Source organism: Pavona decussata, unplaced genomic scaffold (assembly GCF_977016875.1).
Source record: "Pavona decussata unplaced genomic scaffold, jaPavDecu1.1 SCAFFOLD_47, whole genome shotgun sequence".
Taxonomy (NCBI): Eukaryota; Metazoa; Cnidaria; class Anthozoa; order Scleractinia; family Agariciidae; genus Pavona; species Pavona decussata.
In genome coordinates this window covers 2365275-2390055 of record NW_028145469.1, presented here as the reverse complement: position 1 = coordinate 2390055, position 24781 = coordinate 2365275, and the positions used below count along the sequence as shown (strand labels likewise).

General features: G+C 35.2%; 2 protein-coding genes, 2 long non-coding RNA genes and 1 other non-coding gene across 10 annotated transcripts in view; 1 reads left to right on the top strand and 4 right to left on the bottom strand.

Moving 5' to 3' along the window:
* Positions 1–478: 478 nt before the first annotated feature.
* Positions 479–5916, bottom strand: LOC146482274 (zinc finger C4H2 domain-containing protein-like). Its single transcript, XM_085107553.1, has 4 exons — positions 5764–5916; positions 3931–4102; positions 2033–2199; positions 479–1509 (listed from the first exon to the last, which is right to left on the bottom strand). Exons 1-4 carry the CDS (start codon positions 5835–5837, stop codon positions 1227–1229), a joined length of 696 nt encoding a protein of 231 aa, XP_084963679.1. The 5' UTR covers positions 5838–5916; the 3' UTR covers positions 479–1226.
* Positions 5917–6318: 402 nt separating this feature from the next.
* Trnak-uuu (transfer RNA lysine (anticodon UUU)) lies at positions 6319–6391 on the bottom strand. Its single transcript has one exon. It is a non-coding gene; the product is annotated as a tRNA-Lys (tRNA).
* Positions 6392–6762: 371 nt separating this feature from the next.
* On the top strand, positions 6763–20411 carry LOC146482272 (solute carrier family 35 member F6-like). 4 transcript variants are annotated; one of them, XM_085107537.1, is made up of 16 exons: positions 6789–6938; positions 7704–7786; positions 8319–8383; positions 9890–9954; positions 10641–10702; positions 11812–11891; positions 13037–13096; positions 13213–13291; positions 13813–13889; positions 14496–14540; positions 15348–15462; positions 15983–16048; positions 16314–16396; positions 17247–17289; positions 18479–18573; positions 19374–20411. In XM_085107537.1, exons 1-16 carry the CDS (start codon positions 6841–6843, stop codon positions 19482–19484), a joined length of 1227 nt encoding a protein of 408 aa, XP_084963663.1. In that variant the 5' UTR covers positions 6789–6840; the 3' UTR covers positions 19485–20411. The 4 variants fall into 4 exon arrangements, with proteins under 4 accessions (XP_084963665.1, XP_084963663.1, XP_084963664.1 ...); XM_085107536.1 differs by having other exon boundaries at positions 6790–6938; positions 13795–13889; XM_085107538.1 differs by lacking the exon at positions 14496–14540 and having other exon boundaries at positions 13795–13889.
* The window catches only part of LOC146482270 (uncharacterized), a 30557-nt gene continuing 25312 nt past the window's right edge, over positions 19537–24781 (bottom strand). Inside the window, exon 2 of the long non-coding RNA XR_014864199.1 lies at positions 19537–19636. This is a non-coding gene — a long non-coding RNA (uncharacterized LOC146482270). The remainder of the gene's footprint in view (positions 19637–24781) is intronic.
* Positions 22911–24781, bottom strand: part of LOC146482267 (uncharacterized) — an 82558-nt gene continuing 80687 nt past the window's right edge. For 2 of the 3 annotated variants that reach the window (XR_014864194.1, XR_014864195.1), the window contains 2 exons: positions 24401–24503; positions 22911–23746 (listed from right to left, as the gene is read on the bottom strand). This is a non-coding gene — a long non-coding RNA (uncharacterized LOC146482267). Of the gene's footprint in view, positions 24174–24400; positions 24504–24781 lie in introns of all 3 variants that reach the window. The other variant, XR_014864196.1, reaches the window with a different exon arrangement.

Genomic DNA, 24781 nt, shown 5'->3' with positions numbered 1-24781 from the left:
CGCGAATTTTAGTGATGCACGCGAAAATGAGTGTTTACTCCTGATTTGAGCATATGATGAACTCTGACAAATTCCGAAATGTGAAAGAAATATGTTGTCATGTTTTGAGCTTAGTGAATAAAAGATAAATGGAATTTGCAGCCAGCGATACCGCCATACTCGGAAACAGAAAGGCGAGTTGTTCAAACAGGAGACGAGCCTGTGATCTTCCGATTACTACGTAGTTCGGATGCTCTACCACTGAGCTACAGGAGACTCGTGGGAGCTAGGAAATTAATATAAATTATAGCTACTGGGAGAAAGTTTCGGAGATTTCAACTTTTGCTGGGACATTCCTTTTTTTTCTGAGAAATTAATTTCATAGCCTCCTTAAATGTTATGTTACTTTCAATGAAAAATAAGTGAATAAAAGCCAAGTGAGGGATAATAAAAACGGACCGCCAGCTTTAACTCTGTTACGCAAAAGAACAAAACGACCTCCTTTTCATTCAATTTATTGATATTGCATGGTTCTACAATTTCTCAAAGCGTCATATACTCTCCCTTACAAAATGTTCATAGCTATCAGTAACCATACACTTTTTAAACTTCAACAATGAATACATAAGGCGACAGCTGCAATTATATTACATGATTTCTAAACACCATTAATCCTTTTAAAAGTGGTATTACATATAAATATCGTTTTGTGTTAAGTAAGAGTTTTCATCGTTACACATCCCAGTACATAGTGTTACATGTCCCATAACATATCCCAGTTTAACTTTAGCAAATTCGGCCACTTAAATAATACTACATTGGCACAGAGAGTAAGATCAGGCAAGAGAAGCACCGATCTACGAATAAGTTCCACAGGTGCACTTGCGCCTTTTGCTCGCTATGTTTGTGGAGCGGACAAAGTATAACACCACAAACATCTCTTCTCACTGCACGATGAGGCCAAATAATGTCTGTATAGAAGGTTTGAGGTGTTATTGACTCTTTAACTAACTTTACCAGTTAATCTCTCGAATGAAACACAAAATGCCCCTAAAGAAAAAAAGCCTCGGACTGTTGAATATATCACGTTTGTAAGTTAAGACAAAAAGCATCGTTCTAAAGATAGAGAGAGAAGAGATAAGTAAAGTAATTGCCAATGATCAACTGCTATTTGTGTAAGAAGTTTGTTTTAAGGGAAGGGGGCGAATCAAGTCTCAATCTGTAGAGATGATGGTTAAGCAACTGTCTCAGTCTTCATGCTTTCTCTTGGTCTTTTTCGGGTGCCTTGAGCGACTTTTTGCTTTACACAGCGGGCAAATGGGAGCATTCCTATGAATCTGCTGGTGGCATGACAAGCAAGCTTTCATGGGTGGTGGCTGCTGTTGTCGGAAGTGTCTCTCCCCTGGGGGTCCCCGCTTGTTAACGAGCTGTTGGGCTGCAGCTGCTGCTGCAGCCAACTGTGAGGCTACAGGAGGTGGAGGGGGTTCCTGTGGCTCAGGCTTCCATCCAGGAGGAGCGCGCTCAAGAAACCTAAACAATGAAAGAAGCATTAGTTCTCAGCTGGTCAATGGTTAGGGAGTACTGGAGACAAACAGCTGACAAAAAAGTAAGCATGCAGAGGGTCGATGCATACAGTATTGAAGAGAGTAGGTGACTGTGAACTTCGGAAAGTGGGTCAGGATGCTGGAGAAAATTGTTGTACTCTGAGAGAGTTGTACTCATCCCTTGTCCGTTGTGTATAACTTGTCCTTTTGACACCCAGATCAACATTATAGATACTAGCATCACTTCCCATTTCAAACCTGATTGTAACGATAATTTACATCCACCCTCCCGCCTTGAAAAGATCAGGTACCTCTGCATTCTTTGAAAATACGAGGGTAAAGCCAAAAAAGGGTATAGAAATGGAAAACATTTCCTATATCCAGCCCCAGCGTCCTTCCTTAGAAAACTCAGCCAGTCTTCCTGCTTACAATACATAGGCAAAGCTAAAAAAAACATAGGAAAGGAGAAACGGAAATTGTATTTGAATCTAATATTATTATTAGCTTACTCTGCAAGACTGGTTTCTTCCTCAAGACTAGCAATTTTGTCAAGACCCAGTGATCCTCTCATCTTGTCTATATCTCTTTTCAGTGGTTTGTATTCTTCATGTAATCGTCTAAGAGTGTCTAATCCTCTTTCTCGTTCTGCTTCAGACTGTTTGATTGTATTTTCCATCTGAAGGAAGAAAAGTTTAAAAAGCCTTTCATCAGACCACACTAAGTAATGAACACTAAACTAAAGGTCAGAATCATAAGTTGTGTGTTCCCAGGCTCACTACATTTAGAATGAAAGAGCTCTAGTAAGAAAAAAAAAACCTTTATGTACCCTCGGCAGTGTTTATAGCATAAGTGCTAGTGGGGCCGAGCATTAAACGTCACAAACCAATAATTTAAATTTAAAATAACATGGTTAAAAATCCCTACTGGCAGGAGGCAGACCAGCTGGTTACTTGCAAGTGTCGCCAAGGAGTTGAACTTGGGGCTACCGAGGAAACAACTCCAGCTAGCGGCCACAGTGGGACTTGAACCCGGGACCTCCGGATTTCAAGTTTGGCGCCCTAACCACTCGACCACACTGCCTCCTAAAAAGAGGACATTATTATTGCATAATTTTGCATGTACACTGTACATGTAAATCTGAATTGCTCTAAGTCAGGTCTATTTCAGCTTGAAACCTGTTTATCGTGGAAGTAACATACTGTACATGTAGACTGTAGCTCATATTGATGATTTTGTCAATTACTTTAATCTTATGTACATTGCTGTTGACCTACAGTGTAGTAAGCAATGTGCAGTTCCAGAAAATATCCATACTCCCCCCACGGAAGATCTTTTGTTTAGCATCCCTACTCCCCCCAGGAAACTACAGTTTAGCTTCATACTTTGCTTCCAAAATGTTGAATTTTTAAAACACTCCCTCCCCCCACCCCAGGAATTTCCGATGACCTTCCATGGAGTGGGTATTGATTTTTTCTTGAACTGCACAATTCAAAGAAAACTAACTAAATTATTAATACAATGTATGCTTTATTGATTTCTTTTGCTTTGGGTTAAACAGAGAACAACAAAAAATATTATTGTCTTGCTTAAGTTACCCCCACCAGTTTTTAGGGGGAAAATAGCTTCAAAAAGACATGTAGTTCTCCTATTTAAAAATCAAGCCTTTATGCCAATAAATAAATAAAACAAAAAAATAAATCGCTTTATTTATTATAAGTGTCAATGTATTCAGTGTAGATCACTAAAATTATTGGGGACACTTTCCAGATAAAAATGAAATTTAGAAAGTGTTGGTTTTTGAGTAGAGGGGAAAACCGGAGTGCCAGGAGAAAAACCTCTTGGAACAAGGATGAGAAATAATACATAAATAAAAGCTTTAACTTCAAATAATTCATCCAGTCTGTAGGGCAAATTAAAAAAAAAGAGCTGATATGGAGCAAAGTCGCTGGATCTCATGGTTGCCATAATAAACACTTGGTACAACAAACCCTTCAAACATCTTGCATTGATGAATCAGGAGGAAGCTCATTCGAGGTGAAGTAATTTACATGCTGCAAATTATTGACTGAGGCCAATTATTAAACAGGGTATGCTCATGAGGTGGATAACATTGTATCAGTATTGCAAGGAACTTTAAAGTCCCAAGCTGGGTAGAGGTAGCAATAAGAACAATTGCAGTGTGTCCCTCAAAGCAAGTAAAAACCTCCTGTATTCAGCAATGTATGAATTAATAAAATTATAGCACATACAAGTAAACCCTTAAACAAGCTCACATATATGCATGTACTGCTCATTCTGTGAAACATTATTTAGATAAAATACTATATACTGTATGTACAGCTTACATGACTGTACTACTACATTAGCCCATGGTAAAAAACAAACAAACAAATAAACAGTGACTTACTAAGTTGATATCAGCATGTATAAGCCTCAGCTCCTCCACATGCGCCATTTTCTCATGCAGCAGAGCTTCCATTTCGGCTTTGTAATCTTTTAGCAGTTTGCCTTCCTTTTCAGCCACGTCTAGCTCTTGGACAAGCTGGGATTTTAGCTTATCTAGCTGAGATGTCTTGACCCTGAAAGAATACTTCAGTTTAACTTCACCCTTGTTTTTACACCAGTTTGGCTACATTTTTTCCCTGTTTTGGAATCTAGCCCTGGTTGTTCAAAAGCGGATAACTCTATCCAGTGGAAAAATAATTATTGTTACCCAGTGGATAAAACGTACTTCAACTAATACAATCCATCTGCTAGATAGCGACTTATCCACTGGATAAACTTATATGCTGCTCTTAAAACAACTGGGGTGACAGAAGAACAAACTTTATTTCCACTTGTAGGAGAGGTTGACAGAAAGGGAAAGCAAAGCAAAGTAGCTGCATAATACATCCAAGGCAGCAACATACAAAATAAATAAAATTATTAAATAATCCTTTAAAAAATAATCAGATTGCCCCAACTGATTGATTATTGTCTATCATATGAAAAAAGATGATCAATTAGTACACCAAGGTGGTTGCGAGTGTGGCTAGGGGAAAACACACAAAAAAGGTTGACCATTCAGCCAGTATTACTAGAAAACATCATTCAGTACTGTGATAATGTTTAAAAGTGATAATGCTGGGAAATAATCATGCAGTGTGTACCTCAAGTTAACAGAACCTCAGAAAGGTTGTTACCTGCCTGTCAAGAAAAGTACTGAAAAAACATTATTTTAACCTCCAAGTTAAAAAAAATCTCCCGCCCTGCCATTTCAACAAATCTAGCCACAGCCCTGCACACCACTCACGCCAGTTCAAACAAATTGGAATGAGCATGAATTATTTTAAGAAAATCAGAAGAATGTCATGCAAGAAATAATGATTGGGTTAAATTGATCATGTGACATGTTTGTCCACAGAGAGATGCTATCAGTGAATGGTGTTCATCTGTCACATTGAATAAAAAGTGTCATGACGCAATCAACTACTTCCTATCTTAAACAGTCCTGCTTCATTTAACTATGAAATTAGCCTGTTAACTTAATATAAACCCGTGTAGATAAAATTATTACTATAAAAGATTAAAAATAAACTAGGGTCTCTTAAAACTGAAATAAAGCCTAAATATTGTCAGTCTTCCTAGCTGGCATCAACGATGTATATATCCACTGCAATTTTCTACCGAGTCTTGCGATTTGCATTTTTTACTAAAAAAAACATATGCCTCCTTCTTCTTTGTACTTTAAACACAAAAGAATTAAAGCAGGTACAGAGATCTGCATTCAGAGGTTTGTGCAGCAAAAAATTGATCATCGCCTCAAATGCTCGGTAAAACAGATCTCAGTGAAAGATGCTAAATAGTAAACTCGTGGGGAATTTAAGAAATCAAACCGCCTATGTTAAAAGGTATCATTGGATTTTCCTCAAATATAAGCTTAAGCTTAAGCTTTTAAAAATTGAAAAGTACAATGCTAAAATATAAATTAAGGACGAGAACAAACTTAATTTTCCCGATTTTCAGAAGGGTACTTTCTCGATGCATGTTTGTATGCCTTAATTTTAATATCAGTGGGCATTCAAGGAGGTATAATTTAGCACGTTTAACAAAGTGAAATTAAGCTTGATACAAAAGTCGATGGCTGAATGGCTACTTTCATTGAATGTCATGAAAGCTGCAATGACAAAACTGAAGCCATCGCCAAAAAAAAATTCGAAAATTTAGCTGCTTAAGCTTAAATAATCTTAATAATCATTACCTTATATCTCTGATAGTTTCTAGCTTTCTCATATATTCCTCGTCTTCGGCCTCTACAGACGGACTCGAAGCCATGTTGTTCTTTTCAACAAAATAATTGCAATATGGCGGCGAAAGGTGTTCATATGAGAAGAATACAAAACAGCGCTTCTGGTTGGTTGATTAGCTATGAAACAACCAATCATTTTCGACAGCAAACTTTCAGCTGCTTCATATCGGCTTTGTCTTGTTTCCGGCATCGAGGAAATTAGCTAAATTGCTCTTTGCTAAACTAAATAAAGTTATTCATTATGGAAGACTTTTCCATTTGTAAATTAAAACGAGCTCTCAAAATTTATTATTAAACGTAAGATTTTTAAAAAAAATTTTCTCACGATAGACCTTCAAAGGTTATGAAAATGGAAGTCTGAATGAAACGTCAGCTTAAAATTTAATAAAGAGTTACAAAATTCGACAAAAACATAACAGAAAGCCTAAAACAGAGCATTTTTCATTTTACCTTGTACAAAAAAAGAAAAGAAAAAAGGAAAAGAAAATGAAACAAAAAGTTTTTGGTCGCCCGATGAGGGACTTGAACCCGCGACCCTCAGATTAAAAGTCTGATGCTCTACCGACTGAGCTAACCGGGCTTCCACAAAGGTGCAGAGCTTAGTTTTAAAATATCATTTGTTAGAGAAGTTCGAAGCCCCATCGCTTGTGCAGGGTTATGCTTTAACTCTTATAATACCAAGATTCAGTAAGAGATTAATCCTAATTCGTTCCTTTTATCGAATTCGTTACATGCAAGATTTCTGTAGTCAGTAAGTAGTCAGAGAAGTAAGAGGGGAAGACAGGACAAAGCCATGACATTTACACCATGTCGGGTCACCATTGTTTCGATTTTTCTGTATTAATTGTTTTTTGTTTTTTTTTAATACGAACTAAGAGGTGTGTTTTTATTATTATAATTCTTATTTTTTCCCCCGAAACGGGTGACAATTGACAATGTATTTCTCCCCACCCCACCAACACAGGCCAATGACGCTTCTCCATTCGGGCCCAGTTTCCAACGCAGCTCAGGAAGTAGCAAGATCGCAAGATGGCTGCGTTGACTCTCGCTCAAGTTTTGCTGGCGATTGGAATGCTTATATCAGGGTCCATAAACACTCTATCAAAGAAAGCACAGAACGATTGCTCGTAAGTATCATCATGGCTTTATTTTCGTGAAGTTTGATGCGGCAGTATGTGTATGGTAAACTTTCGATTGTCTCATCTTTTACGTGCATATTCAATCAGACTAACATGCCTTTTGGCGTTCGGAAAAATAACAAAACACAATTTTTTATGATTTTACACCCAATTACATGAAAAGAAATTCCCAAGAGGAAGCAGAACAGAATGACAAAAGGAAATAAAATATAACGTGGGTGAGATGATATGATTGCTGTTACGTTTTCTGAGTGATGCACACAGTGGTTCCAGTCTCGTGACCGACGAATGACAAGATTACGGATGCAGTATTCCCTTTTTTGGGCGGGGAGGGGGGTGTGGGGTGGGTTCGGTTGGCACTTCATATTGTGGGTTATGCGGGAATAAAGAGATAAATTGTTGTTTTTGTTTTTGTAGCGTGCACCTTGAGAACTTGATTTTATTTATTATTGCTATAAATCAAAAGTTAATTAAAAAATTTTGCTGTCTGAGGGAAGCAGGGATGGCGCAGTGGTGAGAGCACTCACCTCCCACCAATGTGGCCCTGTTTTGATTCCCAGACGTAGGTTGAGTTTGTTTTTTGGTTCTGATCCTTGCACTGGGAGGTTTTTCCCCTCTCCTGAAAAACCACCATTATGATTTATAAATTCAAATTAAATCTCATAAGTGTCCCCAGTTGGTTTTCTGCACTAAATACATTGACATGTAAAAAAAAGTGATTTATTTATTTGTATTTCTTTGTAAATTTTTTAGATCCAAGGGACTCAAAGATGAACATGGAAATGAAGTTCATAAATTTGATCATCCATGGTTTCAAACAGGCCTGATGTTTATTGGTAAGATTTCTGCTGCAGATTAACTTTTAGCTGCAGAACTTTTGTTCTAAAGTCTATGATCATTGCAATTATTTCTTGTTAGCATTCATGATCTCTGCCATCAATCTACTAATCACAATGCTGGTGCACTTAAAATATTTGACAAAAATCATAAAAAACCCAACTGTACCAAAATAATCATTGTGAGATAAATTTTAGGAAGAGTATTAAAGTTTGACAGTGTGTTTTCTTCAACAAAATGTTGAAAGTCACTGTGGGCACTTTGTCTGCCCCCCCCCCCCCCCCCCACACACACACACACACACCCTCCCCTGAATAGCACTTTAAAGGCTTTGTATTTCATCCATCATTATTTGTTGATTGACTGATTAGAAACTGTTGATTACAGGCAAAAGATTTCAAGACTGTTTGACTGAGTGTACTTTTACATGTTCATGTATATCATGTCTAATTGCCTGATTGATCATCTGACAAATTGACTGACTGAATGAGTAATATTGTTAAATTATTAACACGTTCATTTCAATATTAGGGGAGACCATGTGTTTGATTGGCTTGTTCTTTCACAGAAGAAGAGAGAGACAGAAATTAAAACAGGTTTGATTAACTTTTAAATGCACTTGAATGTACTTTTGTCACATTCAAGACACTGGACACAACTTGTGCTGTTCATAGGTTTTGAGAGTGAACAAGTGATGAAAAAATTATGCAACTAACAATAATTATTTTATTTCTTATTATTATTTGTTTTTAATTATTTGCTGAACAAATGTTCATTTTCATTTTATGAGTTTCTGTCAATTTCTGTCAGACTGTTAATTAATTGTTTATTATTATTATTATTATTATTATTATTATTACTATTATTATTATTATTGTTATTATATTATGTTTATTATAATAATAATAATAATATTTTTATATTATAATTATTATTATTATTATTATTGTTATTTTTATTATTAGTTTCTGCCAAATCTTCTTACAGTCATCAAAAGAAACTGTCTCCCTGAGAGTGACAAAAACCGTTTACTTATGAAAATGTTCATTTTCATTTTAAGTTTCTGTCAGTTTCTGTCACTGTTATTTATTACTATTCTATTATTATTATTATATTAGCATTATTATTATTATTACTATTAATATATTATATTTATTATTATTAATTATTATTATTATTGTATTATACTTATTATTATTATTATTATTATTATTATTATTAGTTTCTGTCAAATCTTCTTACAGTCATCAAAAGAAACTACCTCCCTGAGAGTGGGCAAAAGCCTAAGTTTTATTATTATTATTATTATTATTATTATTATTATTATTATTATTGTTATTATTATTATTATTATTATTATTATTATTATTATTATTATTATTATTATTATTATTAGTCCAAAATAGTCCATGTGTATCTTTTGAACCATTTTTATTTGAAGGTGGAGAAGTTTTTATTGGGTAACGAATCCTGCCCACACACAATAAAACAAAAATTATGGAAAACACTCTTAAAATGGAGAGTTTGAAAATGTTCCCTCAGTAGCTGAGTTTTGAAAAATATGGATAAAAAGTGTTTACATGTACATCTGGATGGCAAAAAATAATGAATGAAAATGAAGGATTTCAAAAAATGATGATGTACGGTAACAAGGGCAATAAAAGTCACCAGAGAGTTGTGTCTTTTTTTATCACTTTCATATATCTCAAAAACAAAAAAGAATGAAAATAAAAAATGCAAACATTTCAATGGAAGTCTTGCATAATTTTTCATAAAACAAATTGAAGTAAAAGTTTTGAAATATGGACACATGAAAGTAGAAAGAAAAAACAAATACAACTGTAAAAAATAAAAAAAAATTATGAAGCCAATTCAGAGGACTGCAGCTGGGATTTACTACCAACTGCCGCATTCTATCACAACCATGCATACTATACTCTGGGGACTTTTCAGCAGTAGAAAGGGGCTGATGGATATTTCTGCTTAGTTGCAGTTCAATTCACATGAATGAGCCATTCCTAATTTCTGTTTACGGATATTTGTATAAATGATTACTTTAACTGTTTGTCTTGATTTATATTTATTTCATTTCATGATATCAGAGCTTCATGGAGAATATTAACCGTGGCGAAAGTCTTTCAGAAGAATTAGTAAGTCAACAACCAAGGTATATAATGTTGGTTATGTATTGTATTTAATATGTTAGATACATGTACATAGGTCAAAATGACTACAAACTATACACTGTTCATGTACATTAAGTAATTTTATTGAGCTTTGTACCCCCTACCCAAGTTACATGTATATTACCATAACTTGAGACAGCTAAGACAAAAATTTATAGTTTAAAATGTAATTAAGTTTTAAATCATTTATGAAGCATATACTGTATGTCGTCTAATACGCCACCTCTTTTTGGACGTTGCTTTCATCCATGACACAGTCATCTCACCACAGTGAATGTTTAGCAATCGATACCAGTAAAGAAGACAATTTACCATGTGCCAATGCACGAATAGTTTCAAGAAGCACTGTATACACATGAATGTACAATAATCTGATCGAAGGTTTATAGTTTACCTTGGAGCCTAAACATGAAAATGGTTAAAAAAATGTATCCGTTTTAAAGAAAAATAAACAAAAATCAACATTCCCTTGAATTTTAATTCACCTACAAACAGTGGATGAAAGAGCCACTCTGTGGAAGCCACTGAAAATCCCATTTATTTATTTTATTTTTATTTTATTTTATAAATTATTAATTGAAGTCGTAGAACTTTGTCTAGTTTTGAACTCCTTCTTCTTGAGAGTGAATTTTGTAAATCCCAAATGACCTTGTTTTGATCTTTGCAGAGTTTTTCAGTGGATCTTTGCTTTCCCCACAGTCTGCGATTTGTTTGGAACCACATTAGGAGGTAAGAGAAATACCATTTTCATTTTCAATAACAATAATATCTTTTTTTCATTCAAATATATTGTCTCATCAGAATTCTTTTTTTTTAGCTGTTACTCATATACATGCATGTACTTTTTTTTAAATAAATTTTTATTAACTATAGAATACTAAACTCTACTTGCTATACTAACAATACCAACTTAAGATACTAACCTAATTTACAAGAAAAAAAAAAAATAATAGTTACAATATTAAATTAAATGCTACTACTGACAAGGTAAAGAGAAAAAAGAGACTTACAATGAGTTACAGTTGCACTTAATAGTTACTTCTTATACTACCATAATAGTTACAATATTAAATTAAATGTGTTGCGGAATTCTTTTAACCCCGCTCCGCTGGTTCAAACAAATCAAGAGGACTGTATCTTTCGATGTAACAACACGATTTAATCCAATCCAACAATCTACTGCGATGTACAATTCTCACATATTCAACGTTCGTAACACAACGATCAACGATCAACTAAAACATTCTAAGTATACAGTGGTTCTTCTACTATCCTTGCGCAAGGCAGTATTTTTACATTAATCACATGTACAGTTAAAGTTCCCATTGTAATGTATCTAAATTAAGTGTCTATTACAAAATCGCACGTTCTTTCACCTTATTTAGCCTAAGAAAATGCATGCAGTTACATCATTTTATATCGTAAATATACTCGGACTTTGTCTTCATTATTGTGAAATCTAATGTCACGAAATCTAACTTCTTTGCGCTACAAATGTCAATTTCTAATTGATATTTAATCACAGAATAATCAAGTTAAGTATCACCTATTTCTTTCCCGACAAAATGCTACTACTAACGAAGTAAAGAGAAAAAGAGACACAATGGGTTACAGTTGCACTTAATAGTTACTTCTAATACTACCATAAATAGTTGCAATATTAAATTAAATGCTACTACTGACAAAGTAAAGAGAAAAAGAGACTTACAATGGGTTACAGTTGCACTTATGATTGTAAATACCACAAATACCACATATATACTGTCTTGTACTCAATAAGGTCACAGTCATTATGATTCATTGTTATAATAATTATTAAATTACTTTGTTTTTATCAGGAATTGGCCTTCTTTATGTCAATGCATCTGTTTGGCAGATGCTTAGAGGTTCAATTATCATTTTTACTGGGATTTTATCCGTAAGTAGGAGAAATTGAACTTTTTCTCCTTACAATAATTATTATATGCATATGTACATGTACATTAGTATAGTATAGTATAGTGTAGTGTAGTGTAGTATAGTGTAGTGTTGTGTAGTGTAGTGTAGTGTAGTGTAGTGTAGTGTAGTGTAGTGTAGTGTAGTGTTAAGTGTAGTGTAGTGTAGTGTAGTGTAGTGTAGTGTAGTGTAGTGTAGTATAGTATAGTATAGTATAGTATAGTATAGTATAGTATAGTATAGTATAATGTAAAATTATAAAAACATTATAATAAAAATAATATAAAAAATTATTGTTTTAGTATGTACCAAACAAGAACCAAAAAATTAGTTTATTTCTGTCCATATACCGAAAAATGGTCGGAAACTAAACTCTTGATGCATGATTTTGTCTCTTTGGCTGTTCAAAGGTGAATAGGACTTAGCTTGTTACTCACTTCCGAGCTCTAACCAATCAGCGCCCATGCACTATTCATCTGTGTGTATATACTTATATTATTATAGTATAGAAGTGCATAGCACAGCAACATAACAGAATGCAATGTATAGTATAGCATAACATACAGTGTACATGTAGTATATATAGCATATCATACACTGTAGAACAGCATGGCATATTTAGCATAGTGTACATAGCATATAATGCACTAGTCTTGCAACTGAACATGTATTGTATTATAAATTATTATAAATAACATTACATGACTTAATTGCATGCATCGCTTTGGTAACCTGACCATTTTTTAATGTTACACCTTAAAAGGTGTTGTGTCAAATGTTTGGACTTTACATGTTTCATTAGGCATTTGCTCACTGAACTATAACAGTTTGACTACTATTAATAATGGATGAGTAACCAGGCTAAGACATAATAAGATTTGAAGTATTCTCTGGTTAAAAGTGAAAAAAAGATTTAACAAGCTTTCAATTACCAGTCTGCAATCTCTGACAAATGATGAATAAAAAGCACAAACATGAAATATATACAGCAAAAAGTGTGAAAAAGAAAATTAAAAATAATTGTAACAAAAAAAAATTCTTTAGTAGGAATAAAAATAATGCTAAACTGAAGTTCATAACAAAATAGAGTATTGTTTGCTGCTTAACAATGTCTTTTTTTCCCTTTAGAAAATCTTTCTGAAGAGAAAATTATGGCCAATTCATTGGATTGGCATGATTGTTACCATGGTAAGGAAAACGTAAAGTGTACATGTAAATGCCTCGTTATTTGCATTGCATATGTTTAAAACTAATGTAAACATTCATTTGTATGCAAAACATTCTCTTTCATAATTATTTTGCAGTTTGGTTTGGTTCTTGTTGGATTATCAAGTGTTTTAAGAGATAATCACCAGGGGACTACACAAGGACAAGTTGTATTAGGTAGACATTTTCAAATACATGTAATATTGAGTCAAAACGTAGTTGTACTGATCATTGCATATGTACTGTATAACTATTTTTATTTCAATGCAATAATTTTAGCTTACATGTACGCACAATTCTCGGCACATTTATTAATACGTGTTGTACTTGTAGCTTACTTTACGCTAGTGAGAGAAGAAAAGAAAGAGAAACACCTGATGTGGTGAAATTTGACATGACAAAAGTGAAAATGAAAGCCTTGGGTGTTTTAATGCCACAAAAGTGGATGCTGCAGGTTACAGCAGTTCTCCTCTCAATAATGATTCAATAAAACTTGAATGATCATTCCTCTAATCCTTAATACCCATTATCTTTCAATGGTTAAACATGTTTTTACTAGAATGCAACACTCTTTATTCTATCATCACTGATGCCACTCATGGGTCTGTCACTTGTGTGAGTAAGTGAATACGGAGAAGAAAATGAGGAAAATAAACGTTTTATTGTCTTTTTTTGTCCAGGAATTATTCTAATTTTAGCTGGTCAGTGTGTCAGTGCAACGCAGATGATAGTTGAGGAGTTATTCTTAAAGAAAAAGAACTTCCATCCCCTACAGGTTAGTTAGGGTACTTTCTTTTGGGACATTTCTGGCTAAATTCCTTTCTCTGGTTCAGCTGTATCAAACACTCGAAAGAGTATTTATTCCTATTTCCAAACACTCTGAGGTTGTTTAAAAAAGGTTGGCTGTTGCTAATTTTCTCAATCCATTTCACAGTGTTTGAAAATAGGAGTAAATACGCTTCCTCATGTTTGATAAATAAATTACTTAATAAATATGTGAACTTGCGTTTTATCCAACACTGTCTTCCACAGGCTTCCATCCTTGATCTGGTTCTGCTTAGTCAAAGAGTGGATAACTCTATCCAGCAGATAAAATGTCCTCCAACCAATAAATGTTGTCCACCAGATACAGTGTAGCAACTTATAAAGACATTTTTATAGTTAATTCTACTCTTTGAATAACCGCGGGGTCTGGCTGCTAGATCTCTTCAGACTTCTTTCCCTACCTCCCCCCCCCCCCCCCCATCCTTCCCCCCTCACTCAGAGATGCCTGTAGAGGAGTCTAAGGTGTGTCCTGCTCAGTTTACTGATCATGACTTATGCCTGACCAAATGATTGAACAATGAAGCAACTGACAGCCATTGTATTTTGTTTTTAATAGGTCGTGGGGATGGAAGGTTTCTTTGGTGTTATCTTTATGGGTGTTGTAAGTACATGTATTAATTTGTAATCGATGATGTGAGATTAAACGTGAGTCACATTCTCAAGTGTTCTCTACACTTTACGTTTGGTATACCACGGGTCTCTTTCTCAAAACCCCCGAAACGTTTCCGGCTGGACAACTATTTATGAAATCCATTTCTTATTGATCTGTGGTAGTTTTTCTTACGAACTAGCCCTACATGTCTCTTCACGTTTTAGCTTTTAAAAATCTTAAAGACTAAATTCCTGGCAATGAATATTGTACCTGTAAAATATCAAACTTTTTAGGCCCAAAATGCTTTTAGGACCTTGACTTATTAAAGGAGGCTCGTAAGGGTTTTTCATGGTTGTAGAGTTTATGAAGTGATGACAAGTTACAAATGTATCTGATCGTATAGTCAAACTATAATATAACGTACGTCTTTCCATCACTCACACGCTATATTGTGGGTGGGTTACGCACATACACATGGCTAAAATCCCTTTTCAGCTTCCTTAATACAGATTGAAAACAGCAGAACTAAAACTTCTTGGAATAGCTTTGAATTGGCTGAAAAACAACACAATTCACAAATAGGCACCCAAACGAGTTCAGATAGGGAATTTTGTGCAAAAATTATTTGGATTATTTCCTTCAAATAGGAAATGTCTTTCTCCCATGCAAACCCTTACAATTTCTTATAGGCAACAGTAACCATGACGCTCAAATTGCATGTACGTGATTCTAGCACATGCAAACGCTTATATAAGCCTTGGGCTACCTTGTGTGCATATAGGCGTTGAAAAGTGTGTGCACTTCCCTATCTTGCAGATAGTCCTCCCTGTGCTGTACTACATACCTGGAGATCAGAATCACCACAGCTATGAGAACAGCCTTGATGCATTGTTAATGATAAAGAATGATGGTAAACTGCTAGCAATGTCAGGTGTGAAAAAATTGTCGTCAATTAAAAATAAATATATCAAATAAATAAATTTATCTGCAATGCTATATGCAGTTACAGTCTCGATTTTTAAAACTGAATTTGAATTATCATAATTACATATTCTAGTCTAAGAAAGATAAAAAGCAAACAAACAAATGACAAGAAAAACAAAATAACAGGCTACTCAGTAACTTTCAAATTTAAAACAATATTCCCATGTAGGAGGTCACTTGCACATCAGTCTACTGTATTTTGTTACATTATCTTGATGTTTATATTCTTTAGTATTTGTCACTGATTTCTTCTTTTACCATAAATTATGTAACAAATTTCAAAACTGACCGCATCAATTGGAGAGAGCTGACATTGTTTGGCTTTCTTCTGTGTATTTTAAACACTACGTCACCATACATTTATTTGTTATGGATGAAGGCACAAGTGCGTCTTAGCATACCATTTTTTCCTTTGGCATGTTTGAAAAGTATTTATTTTACCATTTGTTTCCCCTTTTGTTTTGCAGTTTTGTACATTTGTTCAATTTCCTTTTACAATTTCTTTGGGCTAGCAGTTACTAAGTCTCTTACAGGTAAGAAGTGCCAGCATTTTGAATACAGAAAATTAAAAAAACTGGTCGAATAACCTCCATCCGCATTACATGGAGTTGTCGTAGAAACCAAATAATGTCGTTTGTTAGTTATTGACACTTCACGGGTTTGATTGACAACTGAAAGTGACAATTGTCAAGCTATCATCTTCTGCTGTCCATGTTCTCTCCAAAAAGTCTTGTGAAATGCCATTCTCCTAGGTTCCATAGCTCTTGTCTAACAGGTTTATCTCATTTTTATTTTCAGCTGTGCACAGAACGTTAATAGACGCCCTCAGGACCATTGTTGTGTGGCTGGTGGATCTTTTCGTCCACTACGTGTTTCACGAGGTATTTGGGTAGCAAACATGCATTCGTGTAGACAATAGTTATTGATTGTTATTATACTGAGTGGAATTTTTTTTAACTGACTAGGTTGTAGTATTGAAGGGTAAACTGTGGTGCTCCGTTAATCGGCTGTTATGGAGGGCTAGCACTCGAAACCTCACCTTTGTAATTCTTTGCCGTGGCTAATTTACCTTAATCAACTTGGTTGATAATTGATAAAACCAACTGTTTGTAAAAGTAAAGAATTTCAACGTACTAACGAAAGCTGAAATAGTACCACATGGAGATCGAAAGTGGTCACTCCAGAAGTTCTCATATTTAAACGTTCGCGGCTACCATGATGTCCATCTTGAAAAGTTAAAAGCTCATTATTCGATTCATGGATCGAACCCAAACCCTGATTTCGTTATGTTAACAAGTGATCACAAATGAGCAGAAACCATAGGTTAAAATCCTCTGCCATCGTATTGGATCAAACTTCTGTGATCATAGGAGATCCTCTACGATCTTTGCGATCGAGCAAGTGAACAATTTTTGCCATACTGGGGTCGTCTAGAGTCGTTTGCAATCATATGAAAACCAAATGGGTATTAAAATGTACAGAGCTTTCTTTCCTTACGAGCATTCACTTAACATGAGTCTAATTGTTTTTGAGAACCGTCTGTAGGTAGAGATCCTGGTGCAATTGAAGAACTCTCGTTGAAGAAAAAAGTAATACTGATTTTAAGCGTCATCCTATCAAAGTTCATGTTGTTGTTTGACGCTAATCTCCAAAAATTGTCTTAAACGAGCGATTGCAGGCAGTACTGCCGTCATGTGTGATGTGTAGTGATAGATATGGGTTTGTTCGTAGGGTTTTGGTGAAGCTTGGGACAGTAGATACGGAATATTTGAAGGTGAGAACGGACTTGTTTAAGTACGTTTAAGCAGTTACGATATGTTAGTTTTGCATGGTAACGTGTAAGTATTGTATTGCATTGTATTTTATTGTAAGTAGAGTAAACGTCGTATTGTAAATAGGGTAGGAACAATGTAAGTTACTATGTGTTTTTGATTAATTTAATATAAAAAAAAATAAATAAAAAAAATAAAAATAAAAAAATAAAAAAGAAATTCCGAGGGACAGCTACCAACATCTGGCAGGGACTTTTTAGAATAACAAATTACTACAACTAACAGCTTCATTTACACCTGCTAAAGCCACTTAGAGCTTAGCCAAGTTGGTATGCACTATTATGGTAGAGTTACGCGCTATCTCAGAGATTAAAAAATACACGTGTGAAAAAAACACCAATCGCACTCTAAAAGGAGGGAAAAGGTTGACGTTGGATATATTTGAGCTGGAATTTGAATGAATGATTATCGTAACAACACTAACAACGGCTGTTCTGGAGATCCAAACCAGTGTACACTGTAGCAAACGCAGTATATTTTCTGTCCCCAACTCATTCACAACATCAAAATGACCGTCAAAATAAAACGCTTGACAACACTGACTTCTGAAACAAATTAAATTAGAACTATGCAAATATTATGCAGTTGTATGTATTCAACAAGAACAGCTGATGAAAAAGAAGAAATGTTGCATTGTTCTAGGGACAACCACCAGCTGTATTCATTCGCACAAGATGTTGCTACACTTTAAGATTTCTCACAAGCATGATTTACGGACTGGCCAGTTTTCCTGTGGTACGCTAATTTGAGATCCGTTAAACGCGTCACTAGAAGCGTCTTTTTCACATAAACTTTTACTTGGCATTGCCGTCCCTGCGTACGAAATTTTTTGTAGTCTTCCTTTCCCTTCATAGTCGTGCGATGTTGTGTGACGTAAGGTTACACTTACAGAGGATTTCCATAAAAGGAAAACAACAAGTGCGAGGACTTAGTTGAGAACAGCGAGTCAAAAATTGTGAGAAAGGTGAGTCAAGGATAGTGTGTTCTGTACTGCGAATGTGGATTAAAACAAGGAAACCCCAACGCAAGGTGTTATTTGTTCGGTGTACCATTTATAGTTCGGCTCACTTGGGACACCTTCAGACACCTGTCGATCCTGGTTGTACTGAGGTATTTTTTGTTTTTTCACAGTTGATGGATTCCTCTTCCTTTTGCTTGGCACTGCTCTGTACAACCAGTTGTTAATTATTCCTCCATTAATGCCCAAGCCTGATCCACCACAAGAGGTAATGCTGCTGGTAGAATTCTTCCTTTTAGAAGATTCTAATTTTTACATAAAAATGATGATTACGTATATGTGTAGCAGGGTTAATACCGTTCCTGGAAATCCTGGAAATCGAATACTAAGAATTTTGGTCCAGTGTAGCGATTTTGCAGCTCTGCTGGAAAAATTGGCCTACTGCATACGGAATTTAGTGATTAAATGAAAAATGGTTGCAAAGTTCTTGAAATCTGAAAATTCGTGCATTCAACTGACTAGATAGTATGTACAGGCATTACAGCCATTTATTTGTTAATTTATTTATTTTTATTTTTATTTTTTATGGGCATATGAAAGTTTTGGCGAACAAATTTTTCTTTCACATTGCTACTTTTGGGCTAATCTAGAGCCGTGCAAAATTAACAAGGAGCAAACTTGGAAATCAGTAATACGCTTTGAAGGACTGAAAAGACAGAGAACGGCAGATTGCTGAATTGGTGTGTAAGCTAAAATGGTAGAATGAATATCTAACATGAACGACTTGATTTGGTTTGACTGGATAAACACATTGGCAGAGGCGTGAGAGAAGAGGCCTCGTTGATTGTTGGAAAGTACATGTAGCAGTAGCACTGGTATTTTAAGTGATAGACTTGAGAACTCTACTTTCCATATATGCTATGTTCAGTGTGATTGGCGTTTTGATTCGGAAGCCGTCATCAAGTTGTTAGGCCACTGTCGAAAACATATCAGTGATTTTGTTAGTTTGCAACGTTATGGCACTAAGTAAACTGGAGTGATGACGTAGAGTATTTGACTTGTCTCCAGACCCCAGCTTCTGATGAACCAAGGGATGATGCTACTGCAGGCTTAGATGAGAACGAGCCATTACTCGGAAGGCGAACAGACCAATCAGAACCTTACACCGGCGTGGTCTAATCAAGTGACCTCACTCCTAAGTGACTACGGACATGGCATTGGTGGAAACGGGGTTTTTCGGTTGTGCTTTTTTGCTCCGATATGAGTTTCCTTTTGAGAAATGAGTTTCTGTTATTGTTGTGATGGTTTTTGTTGCTTCTGTAAGCTTAAAACTGTAAAACAACAAACATAAGACTCAAAGTGGAAGCATTTTCGTTACATCACATTATGAGAAAGTAGCTTTCATTTGCAACGTGATGGAAGATTTGAGTTCAAGTTTTGAGTGAAGTACTAAAAAAAGAGATACATCCCAGAATTGTTCATTTTTCTCTTTGTGAGCGACGAACTTGGTGCATTTGTTTTGAATGATGATAGCCAAGTCCTCTTATGACATAAAAAAGACGAGATCTTTTTCCTACATTTCGAGGACTTGTTTTCGCCACTACGACGTTCTCACAAAGACTAGTGGTAGAATGACGACGGCTATCTCGTTTTCCCGCCAAAATGACACTTGTTCACGCGTTCGCACTCTTTGTCTACTGGAAAAACTCGCAGTCGAACTCGTACTAGAATCTAAAGGTTTTTAATTTACTTCCTAAAGCCAAAAGCCAGGGTGTAATTAAAAACTTGGGTAAATCATGGCCAATGTAATACTATTATTAACAATTTCAATGTGAACTAAAAGAAGAAAATGTATCTTGCATAATCTTTGTGCTTCCTGATGTAAGAACACAACTCTCTAAAATTAGTATTGTTTAGTTAGTATTTTAGGTCATGTATGTGTCTTATAGGGTTTTATCGATCATTGAAATTAATACACATAAGATAAGAAACAGCTATTTATTAAATCTGATAGTTTTCCGAAATATAAATCAACTATTATTGTATCCATTCATTTTGTATTGAAAAAGAAAGTTTGAAATAATAAATGTATCTACCACATGTAAAGTTGTTTTGTGCGCTATGGAGGAAATTTTACACCAGCGTTTTGTATTCACACAACAAAAGACTGCGATGTTCACTCATTTAGTAATTAATTATTTAATAATCTACAGTTCAAAGATATGAATTTGGTATATTTTCACTTCCATCTCTTAACTTCGACGGGTATAATACGAATTCACAAAATGACCAGCTGACGGAGGGTTAACCCTCTAAACGTTTGCCTTGTTATTAGTTTTCGTCCGTTTATTCTTGCTAGGCTTGGAACTTGCAATTGATTTCTGAAGGCAAGTAGTTTTGCAAAAATCTCCTTACATATTTTGGAAAGACGTGAAATTATAACCTTTTCTAAAGGAATTAATCATAATCTACACTTACTCAGTTTTTCGAAAATGTATGGCTTGATAAACAACGAACGCTTGAGAGGCTCGCACACAGGTCGGTCGCGAAGGATGGTTGATACCTTAAAAGTATGAATGCTCGGCTCCAATAGCATCTAATGTTAATTTACTTACCCAGGTTCAACAGAGGACACTCCGCCTTTCAATCAATCAAGCAACCAAGCAAGCAGCAATCAATTAAAGAAACAGAAAGCAGAAGTAAGAGATTATCACTAACGAGAAAATTTGTACACTGAAAGTTGTTTCTGCGAAAAGAAACAACAACAATCACAACACGTTCGCATTACAATCGCTCCGGGGACCAATTTATACGAAGCAATTCAGCCGGTGGGAATGTAATCCATGACCCAAAGAAACTGGACAAAAAAAAGATAACCACACAAAAACAGCAATACCCTTTGAGAGGTGAATGGCCTAAAAGTCTGGCAGATTGGGTTCTTGTTTGTACCCTGAATGAATGGAATGCGACTTGCAAATTCACGCCGCCCTTTTAAAAGACCTCCTGAGTTAAAATAAGTCGTCAGTGTTCTTTCTTAACAACAGTCTATTGGAAGTAAAAATATAAGACCATATATGATCACATATTTAAACTGCGAATGAAAGAATGAAGAAATGTATTCATACAAGTTTATTCAGGATGTAGACAAAAAGGAAATAAAAATACATCTTGAAAAGAAACACGAGGTTAACCCTATAACGTTCCCTCGAATAAAAATGAAGAAAAAAATGTCGGTATAATATGTGTACACAACGAAGCATGGTAACAATAATAAACTATTTACAATTTTGATAAAAAACCATAATGCAAAACGTAAAGGTGAGCGCTATTTACATTTCAATCTTGCTTTAGAAAGTTTAAAAGTTCCCGCCTCTACTACCTGCTGCGGTAGGTTATTCCCAGCATTCTTGAACAATGCGTAGAAAATAAGGCTCCTGTGAGCCAACTCGTGAATGCAGAAGTGAATAGTGGTAACCGTAAAGCGGTACTCGTATCAAACTACGCGAAAAGGATTCGTGGACGCCATGCCGCATTGCGGGAATGCATTATGTAGAAACGATTAAATTACACACGCACTCTGATTCCTTACGATACGCGAAGCAATGCAAAGGTGAATGTTTGCGTTCTTTTGGTGGTTTTGCGTGGTTGCCAATCAACAAAAAAGCGTCCAGTTTTTCTTCCAAGAACCTCCGTATTTTGTTTCCTCGCGTGGTCCGGTGTTGTTGCTGAATGAAACTTGATACATGTGAACGATTTGGGTTGCCTAGGAAGTGGCCTAAATCTTGCTGTTTTCAGCATGGTAAGGGACTGGTCATAAAGTACAGGGGGGGGTGGGCTGGAAAAAAAGGGGGGGTGGGTCACTGTTTTCATGCATGTAAAAAGGGGTGGGCTAGCAAAAACCATGCATCATTAAAGGGGTGGGGCACATAATATTTTTGCACATGTTTTGCATCAAATGGTGCCTTTTGCCAGTAAAACTGTGAAATGTATTAACAGTAAAAGCACAAATTATAATTGTGTAGTTTCAGAAAATATCCATCCCCCATCACAGAGGGAATTTATAAAAGGACGCCCTACCGCCAGGAACTTCCAAGTTTCTTTCATACAATCTCTGTAATTTTGTTCTTTCTCTTACCACCATCCCCTCCAGAATCTTGAATTCCCTCCATGGGTGGGGTAAGGATATTTTCTGGAACTACACATTCTATCAAGAAAAGGGCAAGTTCACTCGCATCCATTAAAATGAACAACTATGATTCCATGTGGTTATTAATGATACATATTAGATGCACATTATCTTCTCAAAATCATTTCAGGTATTTCAACAAAAATAGATCTCATGCAATGATAAACTTCAAAAACAAGACTTTGTGCATGTGTGCTCCTTCCTCTATCATACTTGTCCTCTAATTTGTCTAGTTTTATGTATAGTCTTACCTTTATTTACTAGGGGTGGGTCATTTCATTTTTTACCTGAAAAATATGGGTGGGCCATGCATTATTCTGCAAAAATATGAGGGTGGGTCACACAAAACTAGCCTTCGTAAAAATGAATTTTTCCAGCCCACCCCCCCCCCCCGGTACTTTATGACCAGTCCCTAATACGCTGTATTCCTTTCTGCGTTCAAACGACGGCTCCTGTCGCGTTTTTTAACATCGGAAGAAGCTATCAATCTTTTCCGAAAAATTGTGATATTCCCAAAGACTAAGAGGTGAAAAAATGAAAGTTAAACATGAATTTGTGTATTGAATTTGCGGAAGTCCACTTATTCGATAAGACTGTGCATGAAAGAATTAAATTCTGTCATCCTTTATCCTTTCATCCGCAATTCAAATGTATGAATTTCATGTTTTGTTTCCATTATCATTAGTGGTAGATGTATTACATGTTTAGATTCAGTTACTGTCTTCTTATCTACAATATTTTTTTCATGTTGGCAAACGAGGAACTCTTCTGAAGAATAGGTAAATAAATAAACAAGATATCCTGTGAATTCTAGTTATTTATTTTTAATTTGTTTTTTTTACAAGTTTACATCCAGTGATCTAGCACTTGCGTTAACAAGACGAAAGGATGATTGCAAAGTCACATTTTGTTCCAGTTATTTACAAATTTAAAGATAGCTTGGGACGTACACACAAGATTATCAAAACGCGAAGAGTTGAAATTGTATTTACCAAGTAGTCATTTATATAATTACACTATTAGTAGAGGGGACTTCTCCCCTCAGCTACATTCCTTTTGTGACACAATAATATTACCATAGTTATCGTTTAACTTCTATGTACATTGTACATTAACAATTTCAGTTACCAACCAGAGGGCTTGGATTGGGCTACTCGTGGCTGTTTAGGGGTTGATGGCCAGAAGCCATTCCTAACAAGGGTTGTAGCTTCTGATTCATGTTCACAGCATTTCATTTTAATGACATCTTGCTGCCCTGTAGAAAGAAAAAAAGAACATTAAGTAAGTCCAAAGAGTTAACTTAATATTATTTTGACATTTGTCACTTTATATTGATAGTTAATCACCCTTAAAAGTACTAAGAAAGAAATGCAAAACTGCAAAAACTCCTGCAACCTAATTGGGATCATTCCCTGAATAAGTATAACCGTATATCATACATAACAATGTATAAAACAACAAACAAATAAAAAAGTTATACTTTACTTTCAGTAAAACCTTCCATAATAAATACAAAAGAAAAGAAAACTGATTATCATATGATTTACAAACAGATTAAAAAAATTCGCAGGGTTGCTTCAATCAAACAAGTCATACCAGATTACATGGAAGACTGAACTCACTTCTATATAAAAGAAGTACACTTTTTATTCTTGATACAGTGGAACGTCGGCAAAATGAACCTCTACATAACAAAGTACTTAGTATAACAACAATATTATTAAACAAGGCCTTTTAAAATGTATGGAACAGAACCTCCAATTGACGAACTTATTCACAAAGTCCCATGGCACTTCATTAAAAAAGGTTCCACTTTAGCTGTACTTTTCCGACATGTGGTAATGACACAAGTCCTCCATGGACAAATAAACAAGCCACAACAAATTAGACAACAATGAACTTTGCTTACCATGCACATCAATTACAACAATTTTTCCTACATAACCATGATCATTGTTGTGGAATGTTGTCCATATACATTCATCAAATCGATATGGGGTATACCTTCCATCCTGGGAGGATAAAGATACATACAGCTTATTAGGTGGCTAGAATACACCAGTACAAGAGGTATTCAATTGTGATATCATACATGTATTTTATAGTGAAATTTTTGCACCATGTTTTATGCTCCAGTGCAAACAATATAGTTTTGTGAAGAGTAATTCGATATTCAGCAACAGTTCAGGCTGTTCAATTGGATAAACTTTTAGTCTGTTTTTAGGCAATTCTGTTGAAGGACACATATCCAATAATTGTCCCATCATTACAGGAGTGTGGTTATGTGATG